Here is a 19792-nt window from a genome sequence, read left to right as displayed (position 1 = left end):
CCACTTTGGAGTCTGGAACTCCATGGAGGGGCCTGACCCAGTTCTGTAGCCCCCGCCCCCCCCAAGCTGGGGACAGCCTCTCAACACAACCACTTCTCAGTGTCTGGGCTGTGCAGAGAGGCTGTGGTGAATGCAGGCAAGAGTGCTCCCACAGGGAAGGTGAACACAGCACCTGTAATTGGAATGGTTTTCCCAGGAATTTAAAACAGGCTCATTTACCTGACCCTCCCACAGACCCTGGAGAGTCCTGACCCACTTTCAGTGGCTCCAGAGAAAGCTGCTGCAGCGCCACATTAATAAAGTTATTACCCATGGCAGCTTGGGGGTCTCTCTGCTTGTCTGGTTCAATGTGTCAGACACACCACTGTCCGCAGATCTCCTCCTCACTGTGAGTCCCAGGGGAGAAAGAGCAGGAGAGGCAGCAGACTCGCAGCAGATGCGCGGGGTGCTTGGATGGGTGGGGGGAGGGCTGCGGCAGCCAGGAGAGGGCAGGGGGCCACCACGGACGAGCCTGCAGGGGCCCCCAACCACAGCAGCTGTTTGAAGGGGACACCAACGACCAGGGAGCAGCAGCAGATGCTACTGGCCATGGCGCCTAGGGCGGGGGCAGGAACCACAGCCTGGGGAGCACTGGGTTGGCGGAAGCCTGAGGTCACACAGCTAAGCTGAGCTGAGGTCTGGAGCCAGGCCTGTGGTCAGTCACACGCTACACTGTGATGTCTATTTCCTCAGATACTAGAGTGAGGAAACGAATGTCTAAGGAGAGCACAGAATGTGAAGAGGACCCTGGAAATGCATGAAAACCTACACTCATTTCTGAGTCACTCCATGTGTGTCGTGAAAAAGCCTCCAGGTGCAAAGCCGAGTACCACATACCACATGTCTGGCTTACATCTGTGTGCCTGGAGGAGTCTCTCCTGCCTGGCAACCTCCTACTCATCCTTCAAAGGCCCAGCCCCATTATCCACACACAGAGTCTTCTGTAGCCACTGGCCAATAATCTTACTACGCAGATGACAATTATGTGTTGTCTCTTCTCCTAGACCAAGTCCAGTGAGGGCTCTGCATCTATAAGGCTTAGTGCTCAGGGACTAGGAGGTACCCTTGGAAAGTTTCTTCACTGCCTGTTCATGGTCAGGGGTCTGTGTGAGGAGAAGCAGCCACTAGAAGGGGTCTTTGGGCACAGAATGAAACAGCAGAGCTCTAGGAGATTCCATTTGGCTACTCAGAGGGCAGCACTGCTCCTCACGCGCTGGGAACACTGCTGTGGACACCACTGTGGGTCTGGCCCTGGGACACAGCAGTGAACACAATAACCCCAGCTCTCGGGGCTGCAGGGAATGGAAGCCAAAGTGGACTGCTGCAGGCGTGCTGACTAAAAGAAGCCCTGTAAGATGCTGTGGAACCATGTAATGGGAGGTGAGCCTAGCCTGATCCTCGGGGACCATTAGGTAAGGCTTTTAAGAGATGGTGACGTGCACGTGAGAAAAGGCTTTAAGGAAAGCACCCAGTGTTTCTGGCATAGAGAACAGCATGTGCAAAGCTGGAGAGCATCTTCCCTAAGGAAGATGGCCAGGGTGGCTGGAGGAGAGGGAGGGGACAGCCAATGAGTCACCAGAACAAGCTCGGGCCACATGGAACTGGTGGACCATGTGAGGGTCCTTGGACTTCTGAGGATAACAGGAGAAGTCAGATGGAATTTGGAAGGACGTAGTGACAATGACAATCTTGGCCTGTCACCTAAGTACTGCTCTCTGCCAGGTCCTGTTCACATGCTTTACGTTCTTTACTTCCAGTTGGCTGCCCCTCAGTGTGGCCCCACTCTCAGCCATTAGATGATGGTAGCCTGTACTAGGCCAGTGACATGAGATGGAAGCAGGAAGGACTGGAGAAAATCCCTGGGGCAGAGACTTAGAGAACTGATGGGAACTAGCCATCAATGTGAGGGATAAGAGCCACCATCTCCAACATTCTGAGTTTGAGCATCTGGGTAAATGGTGGAGGGCCTGAGGGTACTGCAGGTTTTGACAATTCCATTTTGGGCAGCTTGATTTTCAGGTGTCCACATGACTGGACACTTGGGAAAGACTGTAGGTGCAGATCGCCTAGTGAGGCCTGGGTGGCCTGGCAGAGGGTGAAGGGAGTGCTGATGGGTGGACCTGGGAGCTGAAGAGTCAGCACAGGGGCTGAAAGGACCTGGCTGAGGAAGAGGACGGCAAAGTGCAGTGAAACCAACTGGCTGAGCAACACCAGAGAGCAGGCAGAGCTGGGGGAAGCCCTGTCCCCTACCCTCGTGCCTGGGGCTTTATGAGTGCTCACTCCCGAGTTAGTAAGCCAGGAGTCGCCCCCAATCATCATCACTAAATTGGTCCGGCATTTCCATTAACAGGACACTTTCATGCAGTGATCATATCTGAACCTCGCCACAACTCTGTAACAGGTGCTGTCAATGCTGCTTTCAGAGGGAAGCGAGGTCACTTGCTCAAGGTCACAGAGCCCCATGAGAACAGCCAAAGGAGCTCACACCCAGGGCCTCTATCCACTAAACACAACTCCTCACATACAAGGGACCCTTCCCAGAGAGACAGACTTTCTTGGCAGCATCAATACTGTCAACATAGTTGACAGCATTGATGTACAGTTATAGGGAATTTGGTGAGGAAGTGGTTCTCAGATGTGTATGCACAAGGGCAAAGAATGGTGCCAGCAGAGAGAGTGGTGGTGGCTAGGTGGGGCCTACTCGAGGCCTCTGCACACAGCAGATTCAGGAGGAGGCCTGCCACTTTCTCTGGCCATGCCACCTGTCTAGGGACAGACTGGGGCCTGACAGTAGGGAACAAGGCTCCTCAGCCTGTTCCACCTTTCTGGGACACAACAAACAACCTATCGGCTCTCCTTCTGAAGTCCCCTCTCTTGCAAAAACATCTACACAGAGAAGACCCAACACCCCTATAACTGGCTCATGCCAATAGTTATGGAGCATCTGCCTTGCATCTGGGGGCACATATATAAGAAAAAAACAGGGTAAGCATGGCCTCTGCCTTTACAGACCATCTGCTACTAGGATAACAAAGTCCAAGGTGATACTGGAACACAGAGCTGCATAACAGCGGGGGCCGGGCCTCTGGGAGAGGGAGATCTCAAGGCTGAATGGGAACTGTCCAGACCCGGGAGCAGATGAAAAGAGGACGGAAGCAGGATGTTTTCTAGGTACTCAGTGGCTCAGCCTTCTGGCTCCAGGCCATTTTCAGTTCTAGGATGCACAAGCCGTGGTTCCCCATCCTCCTGGTGTTCAGTCTACAGAAGATGGGGAAGCAGCTCTATTATAAATCAGTAACTAGAGCTCAGTGGAAGACTCCAAGAGAGACACGCCCAGGGATTAATGGGAATGTAATGTAAGCATCCAACTCCCCAGGGATGGGGACAGGAGGCACATCAGGCAAGTCTTCTTGGAATGGACACTGAAGCCAAATCCTGAAGGCACAGTGTCAGCCAGACAAAAGGAGCCTGGGGGAGGGGGCAGCCAGGCAGATGGAATAGGTGTGGGGAAGGCAGTGGGCAGAATGAGGCTCCCTGTCCTGGCTGAAGCAGGTGGCAAGGAGACTGCTAATGGGCCATGGGCTTGTACAATGTGGGCCAGACGTGGTAGACAGATGGGTTCATCCAGTAAGATTGGTGCCCCTTCCACGGCAGACAGTAATAAGAGAGAGGCACAATGGAAATAATTTTCAGGTTTCTATGACCAAATCAGGTCAGGGAGCGCTGCACTTCCTCTGATGGAACACGCATTTAAAAGGTAAAATGAAAAAAGTCACTAAGTTCCAGAGCTGGAAAAGCAAACTCCATGCAGTCCTCCTCTGGAAACAGAACCCCCTGGTGGATGCAAATCTTTCAGTGAGTCATGTTCACAAAGCTTTGATTTTCTGGGCCAAGAGCAAATCAGGAGAGAGAGTCAGAGAGACTGGCAGCTCCTCCTTTCCTAGGCTGTCAGAGGTTGGAGGCGAGCCAGGCCTTTAGACCTCTGCCTGAGGGGCTTGTGGGGTGGGCACCAGGGGTCCCCTCACCTGATACTGGCTCCAGTCAATATTCAGAGAGCAAGTCAGGAAGTCAGGGATGCTCAGAGGGGCATCGACGTAGTCCTGGGGACAGAAAGACACTGTGAGACACAGGCTGGCCACCAGGAGACGCTATGGTGACAGGCGGAGGCCCTGAAGTTGTGGCTATCATGGGCAGGCAGCGTGTCCCGCCCCGGATAGTGCTCGCCTTCTCTGAGCCAGATGCCTGTGCCACCCTGAGAGAGAAAGCTTGAAAAATCAAAGGGACCAGATATTGCTGCCAAGTGGAGTTTCCAGTTGGCCATCTGAGTGTTTGCTGCTGAGATGAAGGTGATGGACTGGATTCAGCCTCCAGCAGCTCCTGGGCTGCTCCCACCCACTGGGGAGGACCAGAAGGCTGCCCCTTCTTCCCACAGGAGGTGGTGGAGCAAAGATGAAGCACTTCTCCTACCCTATCCCTGAAAACTTTTTTAAAGAAAGGGAGAAACTAAAGGGGGAGAGAAAACAGTATGTGATGAGAGTTTAAACATGTATATCTAAGGAGAAGAGGGAGAGAAAAAAAATGAGACTCATTCAGGGAAGAGAAAAGAAACGAAAAGGGTAGCTGTTTTCCCCTTAAAATTTTCTAGCTGGTTTCCCTTCACAAAGGAACAGAAGACCCAAGCTGACAACTGGTATTGTTCATACCTGCTTCCAGTTAAAAATGAGCCCTTCAGCCATGTAATCCCGATCCTTATATTCCTTGAAAAATTCACAGCCTGGAAAAGAAGGGCAGAGTTACATCACCACCCTTCCTGGCCCAGGGTCCTGATACGCCCCTGGGCGCCGGAGGACAGAAGTGGCCACCAGCCGACCCAAGTGGGGACTGGACTGGGCGGGCGGGCGCCTCCAATGCGCCTCCAGTTTCCAGTCACAGACCCTTCCTGACAAGGTGCCGCCTGCCTGCACACCTCTCTCTCCATGTGTGCTCACTGGTTGCTGGTCACCTCTCCTTTCATTTCCAGTTCCTCTGTTCTATATACCCCTGAAGTGCCAATAACCAGAGAACAAAAGCGTGGCATACAATTTGAACCCTGGCAGCACTTTCTCAGCAACTTATCTAGTCATATAAGATCACCCTGCTACTACTCCAATAAAAAAAATACTGCAATAACATAAGCCATGTGAATCTTTTGGTTTCCCAGTACATATTAAAGCCATGCTTACACTGTATTATAGTCTATTAAACGTGAGATTATATGATGTCTTAAAAAACCAATATACCTTAAATATAAAAAATATTTGAGGGAATTTCCTGGAGGTTCAGTGGCTAGGACTCAAGAGTACTGCTGTGGGCCCGGTTCAACACCTGGTTGGGGAACCAAGAACCTACAAGCCACGTGGTGTGGCCAAAAAAAAGGCTTTATTCCTTAAAATTGCTGACCAAAATCTAAGCCTACAATGAGTTGGAACAGTAAAGTCTAAGATTGCTGATCACTCATTACCATGACAAATGTAGTAATGATGAAAAATTCTGAAGTACTGTGAAAGCTATCAAAACGGGACAGAGACATGAAGTACACAAATGCTGGAACAATGGTACCAGCAGACTTGATGCACGGTCCCCACAAGCATTCCATTTATAAAAGATGTAATATGCAAACAGTAATAAACTGAAGAGCAGTAAAACGAGGTCTGCCTATAGCAGGCCCACAGGCTTTCAGTGAGGACCGAGTATTGTAACATACAGGAAAGGACCATGGGCAGTGAACCGGACAGGTGCTCCAGACACACGCCCATCTTGACAAGTGAAACGCTGTAAGAAACACCACCAAGGTAAGACCTCAGGAAATGAGAGAAAACGAGTGAAAAGGGCCTTGCCAACGTTGCCAGCCTCAAACCTCAGCCTTTAGCTTAGCTCTGGGACCGTGAACAAGTTAACATCTCTCAGCCTTGACTTTCTCATTTGTCAAGTGGTTAAGGACGAGATGAAATAATACACAGGAAACAGTTGGCAGAGCACTGACGGCCCTCGGGAGACAGCATACCAGTGCCACCTTCCTGCTGAAGCCGAAGCAAGAGCCTGCACATCCAGCACAGCCCTGCAGCTCGATCCAGGCGGAATGAGGCCTGCCCTCACCACACGGCCAGGTCGGCCAGGGCCGGGGGGTTGGAGGGTAACTTCCTGGTTTCCTCTCAGGTCCTCTGCCAGAGCCAACACAAACTCTGAAGGACACAAGCCTTTGGCCACAGGTCCAAGTCTGCAGAGGTCCCCAAAGACAACAGAATAACTGCCTGAATTCTGTCAAGGCAGCCACAGGCCATCAACATTCCCATGGGACTCTCCAGCTCCTCGGGCCACCTTCAGCCTGAGGTCACTCCCGGGAATAAAGGAAAGGTTCCTCTGGTGGGGGGAAGTCTGGAGACCGAGCCGCTGTGTCCTGGAGACGTGGCTCTTACCCACCCCCCACCTCTGCCCTCATTCACTCTAAGTCCCCAGGCCCCTCTGTAGACAGGGAAGTCAGGTCACAATACTCAGCCCTAACACTTCAGCCTATTCCTAGGTGCCTCACTGGGAGAAAGAAGAAATATAAATATCAGACAGAGGCCCTGAGCTTATCAGCCCAGGTTTAGAAGAGACACCAATTATTCCTCAGAGCTCCCGTGAAGTGCGCTGCTTTCTTAGACTTAAGCGCTCGAATCAACACCGCAGGCTCCAGGCCCAGCTCTGAGCAGCGTGTGATACAGAAGCAATTGACTGTGAGAAATGGAGAGAATTAAAACAACCTCAGTACCCAAGGCAAGGCCTGACATTCAGTACCTCTCAATAGGCTTCTAAGCCTATTGAGAGGCAAAGGGATGGACCAAAAGTGAAGTGGGAGCAGGCACTCACTCGAGAAGGAAACAAATTAGACTTGTGCTGGGGAGTTTTCGGCCCTGTCTATTTTGGGGCCTGAGGGAAGTGCTCCCAGAACACTTCTCATTTTCAAGGGCCAGTCGAAGCCTAAGTTAGTCTGACAGAGAACTGATACCACCACAGTTCCCGTCTGGGCTTCAAACTCATCAGAGGGCTCAATGGAGACCCCTGAAATGGCAGCAGAGTGCATTTCAGGACTTGGTCTGGCTAATGTTAATTTTGTTATGAATACAGGCAGGTGAGGAAATTCAAGAACATAAGCACAGGAAGTAAAAGGTGCTTCTCCTGTGCCCTCACATGGCATCTCCCCCACCCCAGGCTTCTGAATTTTTATTGATTACCCACCCCCCTTACTCTCTCCTTAACACACACACGACTATCAGATCCAGTCCATGATATTCTGGGAAGAAAAGAGAAAAAAATTCAGAGATAGATAGTATCATCTTACCATTTTGGCATATTTCTTTCTTATCCTTTATATAAGTACTTTTCCTCTCACACAGTTGAGATTTTACTATTTCACTTTGTATTGTGCTTATTATTAGCACCTTAAGCATTTTTCTATGACTGTGTAATATCTCATTCTACAATACTATGGGTGGCTGTGCCGTTATTTATGTAATCATTATTCTGATTAAAGAAAATATTACCCATGTTGAGCTGGGTATAAATGGACGTGATGAAGGACCTCCCTTGGCGGTCCAGTGGTTAAGACTCTGCCTTCCAATGCAGGGGCATGGGTTCAATCTCTGCTTCAGGAACTAACATGCTGTGTGGCCAAAAAAATAAAACTCACATGATGAACATCTGCAGGCCCAGGCTGGCTGGATTACAGCCTAATGAATAACTGGGTCAAATGGTGTTAGTTTCAGGAGTCTTATAACAAGTTGCCCAATGACAGCAGAAAGGATATTGTGCCACTGTTCTGGCACAAAACAATTTTTTCTAAACCAGTCCTACTGAGAACCTGAATACAAATACAGAAAGCTGACACCTGGGTCCTCAGCCAACACAGAACTTTCCCATTAGGTAGAGTACTTCAGTCTGCAGACTCCAAAGCATCTCCTGAGAGTGGGGAGCCTGGTCTGAAAACCAACCTGAAAACTACACTACGGAAACCCTCATGCAGACCCCCAGGTGGGACATCTTCTAGACAGCTCTGATGTTGCTGAGCCCAGGCATCCATCACTGTTAATGGGTCAGCATCTGGCCAAAACAAGCCTTTCCTCCCACGCACCCATCACTCGGCCCAGTGTCAGCGAGCACCTGTCAGGGCTGGACCTGGCACAGAAATAAACAGCGTTATCCTCATTTATCCTCGGAAGGGTTAGGGGACTTGTTCAAGGATATGGTGCTGCAGCTGAGATGCACACCCAGCCCTACAAGCCACCAAATGCTGAGCTAGCAGAGATTAGGAAGGAGAGTCCCTGATGGAGGCCAGAGTGATGGAGGCCAGGCCACCGGGGGTCGTGGTTCAGGTACCACCGGCTCACACTGATGAGGATACCCTCTGCCCACCAGGCACCAGATGAACCTGAGCTTCTAAAGAGAAGGCCTTATGGCTTGACAGCAACCTGGGGTCACCAGTCTGCTCTTGCCATTGGCCCTATGGATCCAAGATGAAGAGACAAGACCCAGCAGAGGACTGAAAGCAGGGCTAGTGTTGAGGAGCAGGAGAGAGGTTTTAAGGACAACGAGTTCACTTTTTGCTGTCTGTTCACAAAGTCTGGCACTGAGGTTAGGGCTCTCATACCTCCCTGAACAAGCAGGTGTTGCTAGAAGGCTACAATGCTACCAATGGACCCACGCAGTGCAGAGAACACTGCCCTGGCTACAGATTACATACAGTCTGTGCCAGAGACACACGTAGCCAGCTGCATGCTCACCACAGCGCTCTTGCAACGCGGCGAGGCCACCAACCACGTGCAACTGAGAACAGAGTGCTTACGTCACCACAGTAACAGCCAGCACAGCACGACTGGTGGCTGACCCCAAGAACAGCACGTCAGTGGCACAGAGCACGCTGATCAACCTGACTTCACCTAATCCGACAAGACCCTGAGCTAAGCCTCACCGACTTCCATGATGCTTGAGAAAACCTGGGACTGGCACAGTGAAGGAACTCGCTCAAGGGTGCAGCAGGGTGGGTGTGAGTCCAGACTCCATCTCTGGGCCCCTCCCAGGGCAAAGCCCTGCCAGGACAGTGTCCTACCCTGAGCTGAGAGCCATGGACCGGGAACCACACTGTCCTACACTGAGCGACAGCGTATGCTACTGGGGAGCTCCAGGGCACCTGAGCACCTAAGTGGCCAGGGCCTGCAGGTGGCCTTCGGAGCCCCAGTCCTGGGAAGCCTGTCCCCTGACCGGACCCTGGAAGGAGCCCCTACCTGGATACGGGATGGAGAGGAGAGTGAAGTCGGCATAGCGCTGGGCTTTGTCCACCTTCTCGGAGGAGGTAACACTACAAGACAGGACACAACGTGTTACGGCACCACAGCCCATGTGTGCCATTCCCCATAAGCATCACCACAGCTCAGATAAGCCTCCTGCTACAGAAACCTCTCAGAGTTGGGATGAGGCCCTTCAGTTAGGCTTACTTTGAAAAATTAAGAACAGGACCTCTCTGCTGCCTACCCGAAGTCACCAGGTGAGAGCGCTGACTCTCCCTGATACCACAGCACCTGCGATGAAACATAAAGCCACAGAACCACAATCCTTACAAGCCTCCCAGATGAAGGAAGCACAGACACTGTTCAGGAGGGGCCCCGAGGGGGACTCTCCTCTCCACTGTCTTCTCCAGCATCAGCTGAGGATGCTCCCCAGCAGCATTTGAGAGACGGAGGACTACTCTGACAGATGATGGAGGGGCAGGGGGATCTACAGAGAGCTGAGCTGTAACTTAGCCTCAATGTGGCTTATTTTCTAAGATAAACATGGCATAATTAAAGGTCAGTATTATAAAAAAAATAAACAAGCTACACTTTGGGAAAATTCCCCAAATTCATCACCCCAACCCAGGCTCCATTTTTTCTCATTTTTCTTTGTCCTGTGAACATTTGGTCCATACAGGATATAAAAATTGAGTGAATACTGATTTTCTGGATCCACCCTGTTTTTTTGGATCCACTTTAAAAGAGATGCTAATCCACCAGAGATGGCGGAGCAGCAGCAGAGTACACGAGACGTTGGTGGCTCCCTCGGTGCTTACTGGACTCCCCCAAGCAAGTGACTTACCCTCTCTGGCTTGTTTCTTCCCTGCATGAGGGGGATACAAGAACCTCCTCACAGCGAGGGCTGTGTGAGGATACAGGGAGAGGATGCTCAAGGCCTGGCACCCAGTGCGCCCTGGTGACTGCTTTGCACCATCCCCGAGCCCACGAGCCTGTGAACACATGGCCTCCACCCACTTGGAGGGGGTGCCCTGCACTCACTTCATGCCAAACTTCACCTTCTTGTTCTCCACCATCAGGTCACAGATGTACTTGACTGACAGGTACCGGAGCAGCTTGATGTCATAGCCTCTGACCTTATCAAAGAGATGCGTGTCGGAACTTCTGAAATAGCCAGAGGGAGAAGCTGCACTGAGTATCCATTCCCGGAAGTCTAGGTGCTACAGGAGCACTTGTTTCCCTTCTCCAGGAGAGGGAGGCTGGGAGGGCCAGACGGGACAGCGCTCCCAGTGAAGGTGAGGGAAGGTGACTTTCCAAGAGATTATCCTGCTCTCTGGGACACATTTCAAAGAGAAGCAATATGCAGCTGGGGCAGGAAAGGGCTTTCTGGCGCTGCCTGACATTAAGCCAGAAGACTCAAGATAATCTCCAAGTTCTAAAAAGCAGCAGGCTGGTGGCTGATCGAGTCTCTGGGCTTCCATTAGAGTTTCTCTCTCTCTACCCTCCTCCCTCTCGCCCATTTATGACCATTTTTAGCCGTATGACTTGCTCAAAATGTAACAGATTGGAATTCTCATTGGGAGATGGACTTTTTAGAGCTATTTGATCAACTGATTGTGAAATACTAACAAGTGAATTCCCTCTGCTTAGGCAGCCTCTGAAGCAAGGAGAAAGATGAAATTTTCCTAATCTCCAGGCTGCCTTCTGATCAGTCATACAGATAAAGGCAAAAGTAGAACAAATAAACAGTCACCGTTAATTTATTTTTTTAATGCCCACTGCTTTGCTGAACCCAGCAGATGCCTCGCCAAGAACAGTGCGCGGTGTGCAAGATGGCCTGGCTGGAGCAGAGGTCGTCTGATCTCGGGGGAAGAGCCAAACATTCCTGTGTGCAAGCCAGAGCCGCTGCTCGTGGAACCAGCAGGCAGAAGCTGGGCACAGCGAGATGCTTTTTCAAGCTCCAAGCCGTGATTTTGGGCAGCTGATCTGACTAGGGTGCTGATGTGCATTCCAGAGATGCCTGACGCCAGTTAAAGACTTTCCATGTGGCACAGACCATGCAAAGGAGCTTTTCCAAAATACCATTACTGTCATTTTCTAAAAAGTATTTATAAAGGAGGTAGGAAGAGTGGGAGCCAGCCCCCTCCCTCCCTTTCAGGGGACCTTAAGCACTCCTGTGTTGTACTCCCTTATGGCACCAATCACACAGCTGTGGAACTTCTGGTGCCCACATCTCCGATGTGTTGACCACAGTCCTCAGGCCAGGTGTGTCCAACATCACCTGGTAGGCTGGACATCAACATCCTGGAAACCACAGGGCTTGAAGACACACAGATGTCTGTGCCATGTCTTGGGCCTGCAGTGCCAGGAACCCCAGTCCTCACCACAAGCACTCTCCCTGGGGTCCTTGTGAGCAGCCAGGATAAAGACAGACTGCTCAGGCAGTTCATGAAGTCAGCTGCAGGTGAGGCTACGGGGTGGACTTCAACAACTCTGTTTCAGGGATGTGGACGAAGGAAGCCAATCCACTCACCTGGACCACTGATGATGTCACGGCCATCAGTAGAAAATGGCCATCACTGGTCAGATACCTGCCCCTCACCCAAGCCCAGACCCATAACTGCTTGGCACTGACCGAAGAGCACAGTCCTCCTCTGTGAGATCCTCTGCATCTGCCCAGGCGTCGTCTGCACCCCCTGTGGGAGGAACCTGTGGTCAGCACTTGGGCCATGGCAGGGGCTCCATGCAAGGGCTGCTTGACCAGTCTACCCTTGGTTCCACCCCAAGGACCATGCTCCTCCCTTTCCCAGGACCTGATGTTCCACATGCCTGGCATTCTTCTCACCACAAGCATCTCTTCTCAGGTGATGAGAGGAAGGGCTCTAGACGCCCTTGCCCCCGCCCCAGGTTGCTGCCCACCCCCATAATCACCACGACCGTTGTGGCCCTGGGTAGCTGTTCTCCATGACTGGGCTCCTGTTCTTAGTCACAGAGGCTGCAGCTCAACGCTCACCTGAGAAAATATAGTTGTAGCCAGTGCGTCCATACAGCTCCCCCCATCCAGCCAGTGTGGCTGACCTGCAAATGTGCTGGGAGAGAAACCACATTTTCAGGGTCAGATGGTTTTCTGGAGTTTTTTGGTTCTACTTTTCCCTGCTTTCTTGAGATATAATTGACCCATGACATTGTGTAAGTTTAAGGTGCACAACATGCTGATTTGTATCACTGCTGCTGCTGCTGCTAAGTCGCTTCAGTCGTGTCCGACTCTGCAACCCCAAAGACGGCAGCCCACTAGGCTCCGCCATCCCTGGGATTCTTCAGGCAAGATCACTAACATACTGCAAAACCATTACCACCACTGAGTTAGCTAACACCTGCACCAGGTCACATAATTACCATTTCTTTTTTTGTGTGGTAGAAACATTTAAGACCATCTCTCTCTACAACTTTCAGGTACATAACAGTATTATTAACTATAACCACCATGCTGTACATCAGATCCACAAATCTTATTCATCTTGCAACTGGAAGTTTGTACCCTCTGACCAACAGTCAGGCGGTCTTCTGAAGTGCACACAATAGGGGGAAGCCCTGGAACTCTTCTGATCATTCCAGACCAGCAAAATGGGTGCAAGAGCACTGCCCAAAGTCTCAGCATCAGGGCCACTGTGACAGCAGTCTCTCTGAAGCAAGCCTAGATTTTAACCTACAGCCTCTGTCAAGCAGTTCTCTCCCTCAAACGAGAGGCACCAGAGTGTCACTAATGGTAATGGGTAGACTCAGTGGTTGTCACATATAAGTGGTCTTACTTGGATTAAGACCTGGAGATTATCACATGTGTATGTCAGCATGTCAGTGAAACACAAACACCATCTTTCCATTGGATTTTCACAAACCCTTAAGCGAAGTGTGGCTGGGGGCAGGCACTGCTGCTGCTTCACAGATGAAAAGAGCAGCAGGCGCAGGGAGATGAAGTAGGGCCTGAGGTACCACAGTGAGGAATAAGCAGGGATCTGACTGAGCCCACATCCCTCCAGAGCTTCTGTGCTGTCACTGCAACTGCTTAGCACAGGGAAGAGAAACCTTTGGAGCAGGAGAGTCAATTAAGGGAGAAATGTTTGGTGGCTTTTTTTTTTTTTTTAAGAAATTTTACCTTCTCTCTCCTACGTACTAAAGGAATGTAGTAACTGTAACTGTGCTTAACTATGCTTTTCCTCTTTGCTCATCACTGAAGCAGCATTGCAAGAGCTAGAATTCTAGAAACCAGGCAATAGGTGTGAACTTCATTATCTAATTTTTTTTTTTAAGTTTATTTGGCTGTGTTAGGTCTCAGTTGCTTTGCAGCATGTGGGATTTCAACTTCCCGACCAGGGACTGAACCCACATCCACCGCATTGCATGGCACATTTTTAACCACTAGACCGCCAGGGAAGCCTCTCACTATCTGATTCTAAGGATGAATCTTTATAAATTGTGTTTGATGAGTTCCAAGAGGGGTGGGGGAATGGGAAGAGGTATCTGGGATCTGGTGACCCCAGGGTTTAGCTACAGGCTGAGGGAGGCAGCGAGGGTGGCTGGGAGATCAAACTGGGGGCGGGGGGTGGACATTTCTGAATGGGTTATGCAGCCTGGCAGTATAAGGAAGGTCCCTGGAAGACTGCAGAATATTGCCAGAGGGCGTCTCCTTCTCCACCTGTAAGACAGTGGGAAAGAAACAGTTTTGCTGCTACAGGAAAGGGGCATGGTAGGAACTGGAAGGTCATCACTGGCAGCTTAGGACAGGGGGCAAATGATAGAAGAGCAACCTGCTAAAATCCGGGGGGTGCTTTTCCAGTGCTGGAGGCAGAATGCACTTGAGGTAGGGCTGTCCTGGAAGCCTGTAAAGAAGGGCCTGGGCAGAGTCCTGCTAGCCTGAGGATGATACACTCTACGGGGGAATGTTTCACTTTCTCTGGGTCCAAAAGGATTTTGCAAATCTGATCATAATGACAAACTGTCTCCGGATAAAAATGTACACGCCAGAGTTTACTTATATCTCCAAGTCCATCCACAGATCTCTCTCCAGCCTCAAATAACATCCTCTACTCGGAAGAGACCAGCCCAGTAACTAGGAGTTGCAGCAACGGAGTGTCCATTTTCAAGTTGAGGACCCTCAAGATTACAATGGTATTGGGGGAGGTCTGATTCATGAGCAATCAAGTCGAGGGGGGGTAGTTGTTTTAGTTTGACCAGCACATGTTACCATGTCCCCCTCCCCCATCATCCAAGCTGCGGCACCAAATCTCACTCTTCTTTCCATTATTTCTCTTAAATCTTTTTCAGGCAGACACACATCCCCTCTTGAGCTGTTGAGCTCTGAGCTCTTTTCAAGGCTCAGATTCTTCTTTCTGCTCCCCAGTTTCCCCAAATCCCCTCAACCTGTCCCTGTCTTTTTGGTCTCAGAGGCAGCCACACCCAGCCCAGGGAACTCATCAGGTGGAGGAGGATGGGTGAGCTAGCTGGCTTCCCAAGTGAACCACCAACCTCCACAGGAAGGTCCCGAGAGCTGGAGTCTGGGGGAAGCCGTACCCCACAGGTCCACGCCTGACCTTGCTCCTGGGCTTCACGGCTCCAGTGCACAGCACACCATTTCCGTACTTCAAGCTTAGCTCTTGACTGAAAAGGCAGGATACATTCTGAAAGCTATCCATTTACCTAATTAGGAGTGGCCTCTAATGTTGCATGAGGAAGATGGCTCTGTAGGATTTGTAAATGTAGTACCAACTTTGGCACACAGAATAACAGCAGCTGATCTCTGCTCCCCATTTCTTAAGGGAGGAAACAGAGAGAAAGAGAAGCTGTTCCAATTTTAATTGCCTAGAAACCAGATACAAGTGATGGGGGAGAAAATGGCACATGAGAACAGCTTACTCTTAAATGCTTGAACTGAGTTTTATTAAAAAATTAATAATATATCTTATTTAAGCCTGTATGTCCCAAGATATTACTATGTCAACATATAATCACTTTTTAAATTATTAATATTTTATATTTTGGGGATTAAGTCCTCAAAATCCAATATGTATTTTATAATTACAGCACATCACAAGTAGGATGCTTTATTTTCAGTGTTTAAAGGGTAATGTAGTCCTACCTCAAAAGAAAATTGTGTTTAATCAAAAAAAATTCTACACTGCTTCAATTAGAAAATGGAAATTAATTGAAACGAAACAAAATCAGACGTTTAGTTCCTAAGCTGCACTAGCCACAATGGACTGAGTTTGGAAGGAAGCAGGAAGTCGGCACTTCTGAGCATACATTCCCCGGCCCAGCTTGGCTGGGTATGTTGACAGCAAATGCCGCTGTCACCAAACTCATTAGGGCCTGCTGGGAGACCCACCTGAGAACAAGATGCCTACCTCACAACAGAAGACCCTCTCCTGTTCTTCCCCATCTCTTGATCCTCAAGTTTATAGCTCTGCCTTCCCCACTCACTGAGCTCCAGGGTGACAGGACTGTCTCAGTCACCTGTCCCCCTAGAACCCAGCACAGAGCCCACTACTGTGTAACCCAAGAGCAGTGTCTTCCTACAGAGCCTGCCCACACCAGCTGGGTAGGCAGCTGCTAGACACTGGGAGGATAGCAGTAATAAGACACAGCTTCTGTCCTCATAGGGATTACGGCAGAGAGGAGACAGCAGACTTCCAAACACAATAGGAATAAAATGTATGTAAGTAGGTATTAAGCCAGTGAACACGACTGAGTCAGGGGAAGCTACAGGGAACACAATGGGATCACATCAACAGACAAGAAGGTGCAAAGGGAGAAGAAAGCAGGATGAATGGTAAAGCCCTTAGTGTCAAAGCCTCCTCAAAATAATACCACCCCTGCCCCCCAAAAAGGAATTTGCTGGCAGTCCAGCAGTTAGGGCGCTCATGCTTTCACTGTCCATCAAGGCCTGGGTTTGATCCTTGGTTAGGGAACTAAGGTCCCACAAGCCTTGGGTATGGCAAAAATAAAAAAATCATCCCTCCAACTCTTCACCCTCCCTCTGAAATGTGTTGCCTTGGGGCTCTTTCTCTCAGTCTCACTGCAATTTCCCAAGTGCATTTTGGAAACTCCCTTCTCAAGGTCTGCAGAGTGAGAAAGGACACCACCACACAGATTCCTCTGCTTCAGGACTTTTTAGAGCCTTTCCTTGACGTACACTTGCCAATGTACCTCCTGAATCTAGAGCTCAGGGGTCAGGGTGAATCTAGGGTATGATGTCAATCTTATTTGAGAGGGAATGCTTTGCACAAGCATATCCTTAAACTACTGTTCTATGGAACACCCTGTGGGAAATACTGGTTTGAGTATTTCCTACATAATTTCTAGTGACAAACACTATGATCCACATAGCAGTTATCTAAACTGAAATTGTCAGAGCTTAGAGCAACATGAAATTTTCCAAAGGGGAAGTGGGAATAAATAAGCTTTAAGATGATCAATTTTTGGAACTTCACTCCCAGACATACTTTCCCCTAAAACAGACCAACCCTATGAAGTCTGCGGCTTCCTGACTCACCTGTCACATTTGCCCTTCTTCCATTTACAAAAGAAAAGCACAGGAGAAGAAACAGACCTACCCTATGAAAGTCTGTGGCTGCTTCTCCTTTCCTATCTCCTCCTGTCACATGAAGGCACAAAAGGAGCGGAATCAGGCTAGCATTTCTCTTTCGCACTGCCGTGCCCCAGCCCTTGCCTGCATGCTGGGAGAATGGACTAAAGTCCCAGAGGCGCCAGGACCACAGCACACAAAGGCACCTACCAGATGAACAGAATAGAGGGCAGACATTTCTGTTCTCCTCCCCTCCTCCAAGCTATTGGTCTGCTTCTACTAGATTAGTCTTTCTCAAAATGATATTTGTATCCTATATTTCCCTGCCCAGAAATCACAGAGGCTTGTCTGGCAAACGCAAACACCTCAGCCAGCATCCAGCCTCCTGCATTCAGCCCCTTCCATCCTCAGCTCCACCACCTACCTCACTCCCATCAGGTTGTCTCCCAGCCGTTCTCAGGCCTGCCTCACTGTACGCCCCCCAGGCAGGCACCTGCCTGGAATACACTCCCATTCTTCTTCCAAAGCTCGCAGCCTAGTCCCGCTCACTTAATGAGCCCATGCCTGTCAGTCCACACCTCTGCCCATCTTTAGTGGGTTCCTCTGATACCACACTATGTGACCCCAAGCTACAGTGTAGTAACTTGAGGGCGTTTTGCAGAAATCTCAGCTCTCAAGTTGTATAAACTTGGGGAAGTTATTTAACCACTCTGAGGCTTCATTTCATCTGCAAAATGGGATTATAAAAATAGGTGAAATGAGACCCTATTTGGGTACCAAATTAACAACACTCAATAGAATATAAGCTTGATAAGGGTGCGAATTTTTGTTTATCATATATGCTGAGGTACATTAAGGCCTGAATATGATACATATTCAATAAATACTTCATAGATTACTGAAAGAATGGACAAACAACTTATCTGATCTAATCTATTCATAAACTTGTGATGTAAGCATGATTATTTTTCCCATTTCACAGAGGAGGAAATGGAGGTCTTGTACAGGCAGGAAGCAGCAGAGCCACGATCAGAACCTAGGCAGCAGGGCTCCAGGACATAGGGTGGAGTCCTCCGCTGTGACCATCCCTTTCCTACCTAGAGTCACCCTTGAAAAAAGTGGTATTGGAATTGGTTTAATTCTCTGGCCTGCTTCCCACCACACCAGGCACCCGTTAACCACGCAAACTTGCCTGGCAACAAGACAACTGTCAGTTTAGTCCAGTTCAGTCGCTCAGTCATTGTCCGACTCTTTGTGACCCCATGGACTGCAGCACGCCAGGCCTCCCTGTCCACCACTAACTTCTGGAGTTTACTCAAACTCATGTCCATTGAGTCGGATGCCATCTGATCATCTCATTCTCCGTCGTCTCCTCCTCCCGCCTTCAATCTCTCCCAGCATCAGGGTCTTCTCAAATGAGTCAGCTCTTCACATCAGGTGGCCAAAGTACTGGGAGTTTCAGCTTCAACATCAGTCCTTCCAATGAATATTCAAGACTGATTTCCTTCAGGATGGACTGGTTGGATCTCCTTGCAGTCCAAGGAACTCTCAAGAGTCTTCTCCAACACCACAGTTCAAAAGCATCAATTCTTTTGCACTCAGCTTTCTTTATAGTCCAACTTTCACATCCATACATGACTACTGGAAAAACCATAGCCTTGACTAGACAGACCTTTGTTGACAAAGTAATGTCTCTGCTTTTCAATATGCTGTCTAGGTTGGTCATAACTTTCCTTCCAAGGAGTAAGTGTCTTTTAATTTCATGGCTGCAGTCACCATCTGCAGTGATTTTGAAGCCCCCAAAAATAAAGTCTGACACTGCTTCCCCATTTATTTGCCATGAAGTGATAGGACCATGATATTAGTTTCCTGAATGTTGAGTTTTAAGCCAGCTTTTTCAGTCTCCTCTTTCACTTTCATCAAGAGGCTCTTTAGTTCTTCTTCACTTTCTGCCATAAGGGTGGTACCATCTGCATCTGAGGTTATTGATATTTCTCCTGGTAATCTTGATTCCAGCTTGTGCTTCTTCCAGCCCAGTGTTTCTCATGATATACTCTGCATATAAGTTAAATAAGCAGGGTGACAATATACAGCCTTGACGCACTGCTTTCCTATTTGGAACCAGTCTGTTGTTCCATGTCCAGTTCTAACTGTTGCTTCCTGACCTGCATATAGGTTTCTCAAGAGGCAGGTCAGGTGGTCTGGTATTCCCATCTCTTTAAGAATTTTTCCACAGTTTGTTGTGGTCCACACAAAGGCTTTGGCATAGTCAATAAAGCAGAAATAGATGTTTTTCTGGAACTCGCTTGCTTTTTCGATGATCCAATGGATTTGGCAATTTGATCTGTGGTTCCTCTGCTTTTTCTAAAACCAGCTTGAACATCTGGAAGTTCACGGTTCATGTACTATTGAAGCCCGCCTTGCAGAATTTTGAGCATTACTTTACGAGCAGGTGAGATGAGTGCAATTGTTCGGTAGTTTGAGCGTTCTTTGGCATTGCCTTTCTTTGGGACTGGAATAAAAACTGACCTTTTCCAGTCCTGTGGCCACTGCTGAGACAACTATACACTGTGCATTAAGCCAGGTACCTCCAAGGGAGGGAGAGCGAGGCTATGGGGAGGTCTTACCTTGCCCTTGAATAGGATCACCGGGCAGACAAACCGTCCTCTGCACCTGGCTGTCTTGCTGCGGTTGACGAGGTCCTGCAATTTGCTCACCTGCACAGTGCTCTGAAACCTAACACAAGGCAAGAGAGGTAGGTCAGGCTGCTTGTGCATGGGTACTGTGTAACCCATGCTAGGGGTGTGTGTGTGTGTAAATATTCATTTGAAATTGAATAAATGCTCAGATTCCTAAATTCTAGATCACAGAC

The 19792-nt window shown here is 49.3% G+C and overlaps 1 protein-coding gene across 3 annotated transcripts in view; it reads right to left on the bottom strand.

Annotated features, from left to right (window-relative positions):
* MTMR14 (myotubularin related protein 14) overlaps positions 1-19792 on the bottom strand; it is a 44052-nt gene that overhangs the window by 15930 nt on the left and 8330 nt on the right. For all 3 annotated transcript variants that reach the window (XM_040246102.1, XM_040246104.1, XM_040246103.1), the window contains exons 3-9: positions 19548-19656; positions 12355-12430; positions 11977-12037; positions 10383-10505; positions 9339-9412; positions 4743-4813; positions 4065-4139 (exon numbers count right to left, since the gene is read on the bottom strand). In XM_040246102.1, the coding sequence (XP_040102036.1) occupies positions 4065-4139; positions 4743-4813; positions 9339-9412; positions 10383-10505; positions 11977-12037; positions 12355-12430; positions 19548-19656 (589 nt within the window). The remainder of the gene's footprint in view (positions 1-4064; positions 4140-4742; positions 4814-9338; positions 9413-10382; positions 10506-11976; positions 12038-12354; positions 12431-19547; positions 19657-19792) is intronic.

This window comes from Oryx dammah, unplaced genomic scaffold (genome assembly GCF_014754425.2).
Source record: "Oryx dammah isolate SB20612 unplaced genomic scaffold, SCBI_Odam_1.1 HiC_scaffold_9, whole genome shotgun sequence".
Classification (NCBI taxonomy): domain Eukaryota; kingdom Metazoa; phylum Chordata; class Mammalia; order Artiodactyla; family Bovidae; genus Oryx; species Oryx dammah.
This window is presented reverse-complemented; position numbering and strand designations above follow the sequence as displayed.